General features: G+C 42.1%; 1 protein-coding gene across 1 annotated transcript in view; it reads right to left on the reverse strand.

Annotated features, from left to right (window-relative positions):
• DNAH8 (dynein axonemal heavy chain 8) overlaps positions 1-13,348 on the reverse strand; it is a 581,193-nt gene that overhangs the window by 487,347 nt on the left and 80,498 nt on the right. The window contains exons 11-12 of the mRNA XM_054024546.1: positions 10,130-10,237; positions 8,686-8,787 (exon numbers count right to left, since the gene is read on the reverse strand). Coding sequence (XP_053880521.1) covers positions 8,686-8,787; positions 10,130-10,237 — 210 coding nt within the window. The remainder of the gene's footprint in view (positions 1-8,685; positions 8,788-10,129; positions 10,238-13,348) is intronic.

The following is a 13,348-nucleotide window of genomic DNA, read 5'->3' on the forward strand; positions in this document are numbered from 1 at the left end:
TGGAAAAATATTTGTGCTTTATTTTCAATCCATTATGTTTACCAATCAGTAATTTCCAGAATCCCTCTTTCACCACTCTTCCGTCCTTTTTTAATTTATTAATAAGACATTTGTGGAGGGGGAGGTTCCCCCAGTTCTTTGGTACACAACATACCCCTTGTTTTCAATACATCCTTGGTTTCCCATTATTTTTAAAAAACTATACAGGTAGTCATTAAGGGACAGATTGCAAGCCATCTTAGCACACGTTGACAGCAAAGCAGATATTTAAACAGGAAGTGGAAATGGTTGGGGCTCCCAGAAGAAAAGACAAATTACCTTTTTTAATTTTCGTGCTCCTCCCAGTCAAAGGAAGAACGTAGACAGTCGCTCACTAGAGCCAAATCAACAGAAAATATGTAAAAACCTGAAAGCAGATTGCTTCATCTCTGCCTGAGGTTTGCATTCTGCTTGAAAAGGCTCTCTGATAAGACTTTTTGATTTCTTGTCTTTGTTTATAAGGTCCAAAAGAAGCCTGCCAGGGTGTCACAGTAAACTTTTTCAGTGACAACAATGTGAGGGAAGCCTGGGTCCATATCCTTAGAAAGAGGCTACAGCATTAAAGGATGTTATAAATGAAGGCTGGAGCCTTTAAAGAGATAATATTATAATTTTCCTTTGTGATATTTATTATCAAGACTGACACTACAGCTTTGTCCCAGATTTGTACACTTAGAATTACAAAATTTGTGGCTGGAGGAAACATAGCAAAATATTTGGGTTTCAGTAAAGCATTTCATGTTTCTTACAAAATGTCACTCACAAAACTAATTTAAACTGACCTGCACATGATCATTGTCATGTGAAAGAAACAGATACGTACTTCTACAATAACCATTGTTCTTCAAGATGTGTTGGACATACATACATTCCACTATAGGTGTATGTGTGTGCCCAAAATACTTGAGTCAGAGACTTTTATAAGCAGTACTGTTGGGGCACTGCATGCACCTATGAAGTCCTTGTGTATGCAGCCAAGGGCACTAAAAAAAAACCTCCTCAGTTCCTTTGCATCAGAAATATGACAACACTTCCAAACTAGAAGAGAAGGAGGGAGGGTCATGGAATGTATGGGCTTGTCTTCTCTACCGGGAGATCGATGCTGCTGCAATCAATGCAGCAGGTATCGATTTAGCAGGTCTAGTGAAGACCTGCTAACTCGATGGCAGAGTGTTCTCCAGTCGATTCCAATACTCCAGCTCCCTGAGAAGGGTAAGGTAAGTCGACTGGAGAGTGTCCCCCATTGATGCAGAGCAGTGAAGACACCAGGGTAAGTCAACCTAAGTTACTGTACTCCAGCTATGTGAAGACAAGCCCTATGTGTGCACAAACATATGCTGAAGAACAGCAGCTACTGTAGAGTTAAGTAACTGTTTTTTCTTCTTTGAATGATTGTGCACATATACATTTCACTGTGGGTTTCTTTACAGAAAATGGGACTTCGGAGCTACTTGAACAAGGAATGAAGTACAGACTTACCAAAGTTCACATCCATTCACAATGCCGGAGTTGATGGCATAATGTCTGGAGAAGGTATGTACTGATGACCATGTAGCCACTTTACAGATATCCACAATCAGTACATTATTTAGAAAGGCTGATGTGGTAACTTGAGCCCTTGTAGAGTGGGTAGTTATCTTTGTTGGAGAAGTTACATTTGCCAATTTGTAACAGGATCTTATGCAAGAAGATATCTGAGCTGAGATTACTTGCCCCTTCACTCTTTTTGTGTAGGGCACAAACAGTCTAGGAGACACTCTAAATGAGTTGCCCCAGGGTGGCTTCCCCCACTCCCAGCAGGGAACGATGGGTGAGAAGCTCCAGGGGATTTCCCCCCACTGCAAGTGGGGAACAGGAAGCAGAGGGGAGCGCAGTCCGCTGGGAACCCAGGAACCTATAGGGCAGCCAGGATCCTGGCAGGAAGCTGCCAGCGGAGCTGAGAGACTGGGCTCTCAGCTCCCATGCTGCTCCTCTTAGGTCAGTGTAAGTGCTCCTGATGAGGATGTGCACCACCAACCCAAGGGGGCTGGTGGCTGTAAGTCGACCTAATATAGGTCAACTTAGGCTTGAAGTGTAGACATACCCTCATCTCCCAAAATGGAACTAGATCTCTGACAGGACAGTATACACAAACAGGCTCTTTAAGAAACCTCACTACCTCCAGGTGTGACAAACTTACAAGCCTTTAATGGAAGGGTGAATGGCCAAGATGGTGGCTAAATGAACTCTAATGGAGCTAACTGAAAAGTCTTGTATACAAGATGTCCTGAATTTCGGCTCCAGTGGGACAAAGATGATGAGAAGCAGCCCAGATAGAAAAATCTCTTCCACTTAGCTAAGTATGTAGATCTCATAGAGTCCTTTCTGTTAATAAGAATGGTTTGGATCTCCTGAGAACAATTTTTTTTCCAAGGAGTCCAACCATATCTCAGCCAGACCATGAGATGCACGTTCTGTAGGCCAGGATGTAGTTTCTGATCTTGATTCTGAGACAAACATCCTTCAACCAATGGCAGTGTTATTGGAGATTGGATTGTGAGCTCTTGATGATCTATGTAGTGATACTGCCCTAGCCAAGCCAGAGCTATCAGTATTAATGTAGCGTGGTCTTATTTTAGTTTCCTTATCACCCTTGGAACCAAAGGAACCAGTGGAAAGCCATAGAGAAGATCCATTGACCAAGGAAGAAGAAGATATCTGCTACTGAATCTGGACTCCAATCACCCTGAAACACACCGCTAACACTTTTTATTGAGTTTTGTTGCAAAGAGATCTACAGCAGGTGGTCTCCATTTCTAGAACATGATGGCCAATATGTCTATCTTCAAGGACCATTCATGGTGATAAATGAAGTTTCTGCTTAAGGAATACACTGTGGTGTTTCTCATCCCAGCAGATGGAAGGCTTTCAGTGTAATATTCTGAACACAAAACTTCAGAGATGAATCGATTCTTCACATAGAATCATAGAATATCAGGGTTGGAAGGGACCTCAGGAGGTCATCTAGTCCAACCACCTGCTCAAAGCTCACATAAGTGACCCAACCTGGCTCTGCCCTGCCTGGTCAGGTAAAACATGGCAGTGGTATTGTCCATAAGTACCTGAGTTGTGTGCCTTTTGATTATGGCTAGGAACGCTTTGCTTGCATGAAATTTGTATTGTATATGTAGTGAAACTCCCCTGGGTGGACACCCCAGGCCTTGGTGGAGGCATCTGTGCCAACTGTCATTGCTGGTTCTGGAGGGGAGAAGGAAACTCCCTCACAGTTGTTTTTGGGGTCCATTCACAAATCTAGGGATGAAAGCACTCATACAAGTACATAAATCAGCATGTCCAGAGAGTGTCTGCTCAGTTGTGGAGTGGAGCCAGGCCTCCATAGGCAGGATTATACCATTGTCCTGGGATTGGCTTTGAAGTTCTTGAAAAGTTGTGTGTGGGAAAATTAAGCTAGCCCTAATGGTCTAGGCTTTTCTGCTTGGCCTGGGCCCGCCCAGCGGCTAACAGGCCCACAAGCCTAAACCAAGCTAAGTGTTGTGCTCCCTGACAGTGGTGGTCAGAGGTTGAGACACAGGGAGGGAAGGGGGGGCTGGAAAGGAGGAGGGTAAAAGGCCCCAGCAACAAGAATAATTTGCAATATGTGCCTACTGCTTTTGAAATATAATAACCACTTGTGTAAAGCAATAAGTGTAAAGCAATCACCTAAAATGAGTAACCATGCCTCCCCCTACCCCATTTGTGTAACCATGCCTCCCCCTACTCCATTTGTATGACTACCCCCATTGAGTAACCGTACCCTGTAAGGGGCAATTGTGTAATAAGCACCCCATAAAAGTTGTAACAGCGTTGGAAACCACCAAAAAGCCCTTAACTCAATTTGCACCCATCCTAGGCAAGGTTGCAAAAAAATGCTGGAAAGTACCAAAAGACCCTAACTCTCTTATTCCTAATAAGATCAACATTACTCAAGTATGTGTAATTTTAATTCCTAATATGGTTATCGTTACTTAACTGTGTGCAATTTGTTTGCGGTTTTAAGCTTTAAAAGTCTGTGTGTGCTTTGAATCGGGGGAGCAGTTCCTAATGGCTGCTACCCACATCGCATTGGTGTGTATTCAATAAACGGGCCTCAGGCTTGAGTCTCTGTATTAAAATCAATGCGGGGTGACTTTTTCCACGACAGTTGACAATGGCCAGAAACCTGTCTCGAAATAAGTAAGCAGTCACTGTGGTAGTATCGAAGATGGCTTTTACAAATTCAGTCTTTTGGACTGGGATTAAAGTTGACTTTTCTGCATTTATTCTCAGTTCCAGATGAGCAAACAATAACTGGATTTGAATAATGCTGCTCACTACTTGCTCTTTTGACTGACCTCAAATCAGCCAGTCATCCAGCTAAGGAAAAACCTGGATACCAGCCTGCTCTGGGAATGAGGAAGTAGTGGGAATAAAACCCTTTCCCCCATGTTGTAGAGGTACTTTCAATATAGTTCCCATACAGAGGAGAGACTGCACTTCCTGAAGCAGTCTTGTGAAAAGGGTCCCTGCGAAGGTTGGTGGAGGAGGGATTGGAACTGCATGACATATCCTTCTTAACCCATTTGTCTGATGTTATGGAGGTGCAGGCACTGAGGAAGAGAGACAAATGGTTCTCAAAGGGAGTTAGTATGAAAGATACATAGTGACGGGTCAATTGTCATTGATGTGCCCATTAAATTGACTGCTTTGAAGAAGCTGACATGTAGTTAGAAGATCCTGCAGCTGCTTGCAACTCGAAGAGTTACTGCATCTCCTACAAGGGTCCATGTGTCTAGGCAGATAAATGGGTTATTTATACTCAAATTAAGATTTACAGTGTCCCTCTTTAGAGACAGAGAGTAGACTTCCAAAGCCCTAGAGTCTTTTAGAGTAAGCAAAGCATTGCAGTTTTTTCTTCAAAAAACAATTTAGATCTTCGAAAAGCAGATTTTCACCTGTGTTTTGAAATTCTCTAGGAATCCCTGAGGCCTGAAGCCAGGAGGAATGGCTTATAGATATGTCTGTGGCCACAGATTTAGAGGCCATGACTGCAGAGTCAATGTGGTTAAGTGACCCTCAGCTATGATGGCAAGAAATTGCTCCTTAAGTTCCTCAGGCAATTTATCTCCAAATTTTGAGATAGAGTTCCAATTAATAAACATATTTGCCAGAAGAGCCTGATAGTTTGAGACTCCCATTTGCTAACTGGCTGTTGTATAGGATTTCATGCCATACAGGTTTAACTTAATCAATTCTTTATCTTTTGGTTAGATTTTTGTCTGTTACTGTTTTGGTATGTTTATTCACAGCCATTAGAGCAGGAGAATACAAGGAAGGATGCATGACAAAACAATAACCCTCTTGGGTGTTCACTTAGTAGCAACTGTCAGCCCTTTTTGATACCAGCAGGAGGGAGGACAGGGTCTGCCATAAAGTCTTAGCAGAATTGAGAAGAGTTTAATTGATAGGAAGAGCCACACCTTTTGGAGCCAAGGTTTAAAGTATTTTCAGGAGTTTATGAGGGTTATCTTAAACAACCTTGGCCCATACCCATAATGTGGATGTCACCCACTTCATCAAATCCTGCAAAGTTTTAAAATCCACCAGAGGCAGCAAGTATGTTTCTGGTGTAATCACCTCATCTGGTGAGGATGATGAGATGAGAGGAAGTTGGTCAGTGGTGTCATCCTGTCTCTCGCCTCTTTCAAGATCTCTAAGTGGGACACCTGCTCAGCAGCCATCGGAGGTGCTTCCTATGTAGCAGAAGGTGGAGCAGAGCATGGTGATTTGGATATGAATCAAGAGGTAGACACCAAGCTCATATCTTGAGAGGCATCCTGTGGCCCAGTAGGGTCAGGATGAGAAGTTATAGGGAATCACAGACCAAGGTGATGAACACCAGGCAGAGAAGTCTCTAGATGAATCTCAGTCTTGTCTGAAGGCACATGGGAGCAGTGGACAAGTATCATGTCCTTGCAGTATATCCTTGTGATGTCTGAGCCGGTGAGTAGCAAGATCTAAATGACATAACATGTGAAACTAGCCTGCTGCTGCTGGAGTTAGATGAAGATATATTACAGTTCTCTGGAAATTTTGGAGCAGTAGCAGTTTGAGTAAAGGGAGGTAGAAATGTGTGGTACCAGAGATGTAGACAGAAATGTTGTCAGCACCATCATCAGTACTGGAGCCAATGTAGCAAGTACTGATGCAGAAGTAGTTGCCAGTACCAATGACTGTTGAGGAGCATGAAATGGTGGGGGAACCATAAAAGGTATAGTGAGACTACATTCGCTGACATCATTACTGCAACCAATACTGACTGCAGTGGCGAGTCTGGTACTCAGAGACATATTAAATCCTTACCAACTAAGAAAGCTTGAAGCATGGCAGGTATAGAGGTAGAATGAAGTGCCGCAAGTCAGAGTAGATGGTATTGGTGCTGAAATACACAATGCTGATCTCGACAGTGCTGAAGAATTAAATAGCAGAATCGACAGCATCATGTGAGATGAAGAAGGTGCCAGTCTCAAAGGCACCAGAGACATTAGTGCCAGATCTGACAGTGCCACCTCTAACAGAACCAGAGGTCATCCTTATTCTTATGTTCCTTCCAAGTCCACCAGAGAACTTATAGTTCTGTCTGATGTCTCACCTTTGAGAGCTGAAAAGGAAAACTTCTTTGGTCTTGAGTCTGACTCAGAGGAAATAGCAAGCATCTTTGGTTTCAAGGAAGCATCAGGGGACAAAGATAACCATCTCTTTTCCCCAGTCTCTCCCTTATATGCAGAAGAGGTAGCTGAAAGGTCATTCTTTACGGAGTGGCAGAAATTTCAACTCTCATGAACAAAGTCATCAGATTCTGAGGAGGGGCACAGTGCCTTCTCTAATAGGTGCTCCATGAGATGAATCTCTCTCATTCTTCGTCTTTGACAGAAAAGACTTACAATTGGAGCACTTATCTTTAACATGTCCCTCTCCTAAAGAAAACAAGCAACTTAATGCCCATCAGTTGCAGGCATTACTTTACAATTTGAAACCTGAAGATCTCTGCATTGTAAATGAGAGACTCCAGGAGCAACACTCAGGAGGAAAAATGAAAATAATAATATAATGAATTAATTAACACTAAACTAATATTAACTATTAACAGTATCTACAACTATATACAATTTCAACATGTAAAGCTGGCTAGAAAAGACAAAGCTCAAAAAGCAGTGGGGATCTCCAGTACTTGCCATGGGCAGTAAGAAAGAATGAGAGAGAGTCAGTGTGGCCCTGCCCTTTATGCCCTCTGCTGCATCACAAGGATATCCAGGGCACATCCACTACCCCAATGGTATTACTAGAAAAAGTCTCTGACTCAAGTGCATTGGGTACACATACACCTAAAATGGAATGTACATGTGCAAAGGCACTCAAAGGAGAGTAAAACCTAGCTGAAGAATTAGAATTATTTAAGTAATGATAAAGAGCAATGCAAATTGAAGTGGAGTGTAGTACTATTATGTCCCACCTCATTAAATATTCATCATTGATCAGGAAAAGGGGATCAACAGAAGATAAGGGGAAATTCTGGTCTTAACCTGCAAACTGGTTTTCTATAAAGGACAAACTTATATTATTACCATGAAACAGGTAGCCCAACCCTCTGGTTGTTAAATTTTTGGTGCCCGGCACAGTCCCTCCACCCCCACACATATGCACACTCCCTCTCTCAACCTTTAAGTTCTTTGACTCTTCCCTTTCCTTCTCTCCTCACCGGGTTCTCACCAAATCCTTTTGCTTCTCCCACTAACATTTCTAAAATGTCTTCTTAGTCTGACAAAACTCTGCTTCATGCTATATAGTTTTCTCATCAAAACCATTGACCATCTCCTCTCCAATCTACCCAACATTCAACAGCAAAAGTAATCTTACTTTCCTGCTGCTCTTACCATGTCATTCACTTTCTAATATACTTTTACTGGCTCCTTGTCTCTTTCTACATAAAATCAGAATTCTTCATCATTTTTAAAACTCTCCCTTTACCTACATCTCATTATCACCTATCACCCCAGCACTCTGCCCATTCTTGCTTCATTCCTCTGTTTGTACACTGCTGTCACTCTCGCCTTTGTGCCTTATCTCGTACTGCTCCTGATTCCTGGAATAACATTCTTCCTCCTGTATGCTATCCTGTCCCTCTAAATCCTCTTGACTGACATGGCTCTGATAGTTACTCATTCTGTGCTACTCTCAACTTCTATTTAAAAATATCAGAATTTCTATGATTAGCTCCCTATGCTGTAATGACTTATTTTTACTTGTTTTAAATATCATCCTTTTTCCTTTGTCTGTTGCTTTCATGTTATTTGACTCACTACCTTAGAGTGAACACTCTAAATAGTGGGACTGTCTCTTTTTTAAATCCTACAGTATTATATGTTTATTTTAATAGTAATAAATCAGCTTTGAATAATGTATTTAATATGAAATCTGAAAAACTTTATAATACAAAGCAATGCATACTTTTATAATAAAAATGATGGACTTTAGGGCAGTCCTACAAGCAGGTGCTTACTAGATTAAATAAAAACCCAGATCAGAAGGTGATCTGAACCAGTGAAAACAACAAAATACCACTATACAAACCTGAATTTTTTTAATTACTACAGGTGTATCCTGGTCCCATACACGAGATAAACCACCATCAGTAATATATGCCTTACATGCTGTAACCATTTGATTTGTAACCTAGTACATATAAATGAAAAACAAACTTTGTTAATGATCTCCAAAATTTTGTTTTTATTACACCTTGAAAAAAACAAATTATATACCTGCAATTGGAACTTTTCAATCACATTTACATAAAATGTCCTAACATATGTGATTTAAGGACAACAGTACAGTATTTTAGATACTTCTAGATCCTGATATAATATTTGAACAAGTCTCAGGCATAAAAGGAAAAGATGTTTGCTCATAATTCTGCTTCTCAAGAGATCACTCTAACAGGATTCTCACTCCTGGATCTTAGTTTCCCACCACGAGACAAGCAGAATTACCAAAGTTCTGAGAATTTTTACCCATGTGGTAGTTGTGGAGTATGTGAGCCAGGACCTCCACTAGAAGTCATAAATCATTCCCACAGGTGAGTTTATCTATCTACACACACCATATCCACACCCACACATATGTGTAAAATATATAGATACTCACAGAATGTCACTAGCAAAAACTCAAGAACAGAAGACACCATGTTTGTTGTATATTTTAAACATACATACACAGAGGCTACCCAGTGTTCCAACTAGAAATGGCTGCATCCATGGGTGCAGGGTGCATCCATGGGTGAAGGGCAATGTCCTGAGAAAACAAATGTGATATCTTCTCTGCTTGAGTTTTGGCTAGTAAAACTCAGAAGTTCTGGATGGAGTGTTCTAGGCCACTACCTGTTTAGAGAGACTAGGAGCCAGGGCTCTGGGTTTCCATAAAGAAAGAGTTTGAGAAAAGTTTTGGAATAACCCTGTGAACGAACCTGGGAAGAGCCCTAGAGAATCTGTAATGTATCCTGACAAGGGGGTATCATTTGGCCAGACATAGACAAGTTCTGAGAGAGAAGTTAGAGGACAGTAGCAGACCTATAGGATAAGAAGTAGAGAGCATTCATGCTTGGACCTGCCACCTATTTTGTCCATCATAGAGTTCTTGGAAAAAAGAGGGTAGGAACTCCACTTTTACTCTGCTTCGGTTCCTTCTCTTTTTGCATGTTGAATAGTATTTGCGGAGCAAGGTACTACTAAATATAAAGATGACATAATCTAGACCTTTATGAGCCTATATAAAATACTATAAGAAACAAATTGCAATTGCAATGCCTGATGTTTTCTTTATGCTTGATTTGTTTTATAGCATGAAAACAGAAGTGTTATATATTTAGTAGTGGGCATCACAGCTTTATAAAATCCTTACCACTTTTCACCAAGATATCCTGCTGATTGAAGTAAAACAAGAGTTTCTGCAATGTCATATTCAGAGCTGTTTGCTTTCATCACACTTGATATAAATGAAGCCTGGATATTAATGTGCTTACCTTTATAAACAATGATGTCATTCTCTCTGAAGTATTGTAATACCTTGAAACACTGTGAATCATTCTTATAGCATTAATTAAATTTTGTATTCCATGTGCCATAGACACCTAAAATAAAGAAATTTTTAAGAAAATTATGTGAGCTTCTTCCCCTTACCAAATTTCCTATTTACAACTTTTAAATTACATCTATCTTCAAATCACATCTATCAGTCTTAAAGAACTTGTCACATATTGCACAGATGTCAGCGTTTAGTACTGCAGGCACGGCATGCTGAAGAATCAGAGAGGGCAGTGCAGAACAGGGTAGAAAATTGGCAGCGTGTGACCTCCAAAAGAAGGAAGAGGAGACCCCATTTACCCCCAGTGCAGATAGAGGTAAGAAACCATTTTCAGGCTCCCTGCACAGGTACTACAGTGGAGAATGGTTTGGAAGAGTCATCTGAGGGAAGGGATCAGAAGAAGGCCCCATCGACCAGAAGGCATGGGATGCATTGTCCTAGGGATGAGGGTTCCACGACCACCACTCCCAAGAGGAGGAGATGGGCGGTGGTGGTCGGGGACTCCCTCCTAAGGGGACAGAGTCATCCATCTGCCATCCGGACCAGGGAACTCAAGAAGTGTGCAGCTTGCCTGGAGCTAGAATTCAGGATGCGATGGACTATCTGCCAAGACTGATCAAGCCCTCAGACTGCTACCCTTGTTACTTCTCCACTTGGGCACCAATGATACTGCCAAGAATGACCTCGAGCAGGTCACTGCACAGTATGTGGCTCTGGGAAGAAAGATAAAGGAGTTTGAGGCACAAGTCATGTTCTCGTCCATCCTCCCTGTTGAAGGAAAAGGCCCAGGTGTTATGATTATAAGAAGCACCCAGGACCCTTTTTCAGAGGAAAAGGCAATATGCCACATCTATTGGAGATACAACAATTAGCATATGCATTCAATATCACACACACACACACACCATCCCGCCAGTCGATGTTATAGTTACCAGTCCAGAGTCTGGAGCAACCTAGTGTCCAGCTAGGCTGATCGCGGGTAGGGAGGAGCCAGGTTCTGTTGGTCACGACACAATGCTCCAGGGAAATCTTGGCAGGACGAACCCAAAGTTTCATGGCAAAGCACCCTGTTCATATAGAGATCTTCCTTCATTGGGACCAATGAGTTTTGCACCCTCATGCTATAATCAATCGCCATTTGACGGGTGCTTGTTTTCTTAAATTGTTCTTCTTATTCTTTATCTTGTTCTTTCATCAGTCTCTCAGGGAGTTACCCCATGCTGGTTTTTATCACAGCTATTTTGTCCCCAATGATAGGTGCCTGCCTTCTCTTTTAGAATCATCAATCTGCCCTCCTCTGACATCTCAATAGTGGCATGTTGCAATCTTCTGGCACCGTTATGCCTGTCCTCAATTCTTCCCTGGAACATCTGGGCCGATGATGGCCTTCACACTTATCTTCTAACACACACATTCCTCATTCACACACAAAACAGGATTGATTTACACAGAACATTTGAACAGGAACATCAAATTGCAATGCAGGAGAAAACAATCATTGCATTCTTTTACTTATTTCAAAATGCTAATATTTAACCTACAACAAAGTGGGGACCCTAAAGGTCTATTACTGCCTTGAAATCAGCTTCAGAAACAAGATTCTGGCTGATGCATCTTTACCAATAGCACACTAGGCCATTCCTTCCCGCTTTCAGAAAGGGTGGCTGGCAGAATACGGTCAAATCATACATCAATACATTTAATACATGCTACATTATTATTCTTTATCCTTCATTCTAATTTATATAAAACACAAACATAAAATCCTACTACTACACAGGTAGGGACCATCAAATTGTGGAAGCAAATGCATGGTTACACAGGTGGTATTGGAGAGAGGGCTTTGGATTCTTCGACCATGGGATGTTGTTCCAGAAAGAGGGATTGCTAGGAAGAGATGGGATCCACCTAACAAAGAGAGGGAAGAGCATCTTCGCAGGCAGGCTTGCTAACCTAGTGAGGAGGGCTTTAAACTAACTTCACCAGGGGATGAAGACCTAATCCCTGAGGTAAGTGGGAAAGTTGGATACTGGAAGGAAACACAAGGAGGAGGGTGCAACAGGGGAGCCTCCTGACTCAAACTGAGAAAGCAGGGCAATTGGCTAGTTATCTTAGGTGCTTGTTCACGAATGCAAGAAGCCTGGGAAACAAGCAGGAAGAATTAGAAGTCCTGGCAGTCAAGGAACTATGATGTGATTGGAATAACAGAGACTTGGTGGGGTAACTCACATGACTAGAGCACTGGCATGCATGGGTATAAACTGTTCAGAAAGGACAGGCCGGGGAGAAAAGGTGGAGCAGTTGCACTATATTTAACAGAGCAGTATGATTGTTCAGAGCTCAAGTATGAAACTGGAGAAAAGCCTGTTGAGAGTCTTTGGGTTAAGTTTAGAGGTGAGAGCAACAAGGGTGATGTCGTGGTGGGCATCCACTATAGACCACCAGACCAGGAGGATGAGATAGAAGAGCCTTTCTTCAGACAACTAACACAAGTTTCCAGATCACAGGCACTGGTTCTCATGGGGGACTTCAATCAGTCTGGCATCTGCTGGGAGAGCAAAACAGCAGTGCACACACAATCCAGGAAGTTTTTGGAGAGTGTTGAGGACAACTTCCTGGTGCAAGTGCTGGAGGAACCAACTAGGGGCCGTGCTCCTCTTGATCTGCTGCTCACAAACAGGGAAGAATTGGTAGAGGAAGTAGAAGTGGGTGGCAACCTGGGCAGCAGTGATCATGAGATGGTTGAGTTTAGGATCCTGACAAAAGAAAGAAAGAAGAGTAGCAGAATATGGATCTTTGGCTTCAGAAAAGCAGACTTTAACTCCCTCAGAGAAATGATGGGCAGGACCCCTGGGAGGCTAATATTAGGGGAAAAGGAGTCCAGGAGAGCTGGCTGTATTTTAAAGAAGCCTTTTTGAGGGTGCAGGAACAAACAATCCCAGTGTGCAGAAAGAACAGCAAATATGGCAGGTGACCAGCTTGGCTTAACAGAGAAATCTTTGGTGAGCTTAAACACAAAAAGGAAGCTTATAAGAAGTGGAAACTTAGACAGATGACTAGGGAGGAATAAAAAAATATTACTTGAGCATGCAGGGGTGTAATAGGAAGGCCAAAGCACAACTGGAGTTGCAGCTAGCAAGGGATGTGAAGGGTAACA

This window comes from Malaclemys terrapin, chromosome 3 (genome assembly GCF_027887155.1).
Source record: "Malaclemys terrapin pileata isolate rMalTer1 chromosome 3, rMalTer1.hap1, whole genome shotgun sequence".
Lineage (NCBI taxonomy): Eukaryota > Metazoa > Chordata > Testudines > Emydidae > Malaclemys > Malaclemys terrapin.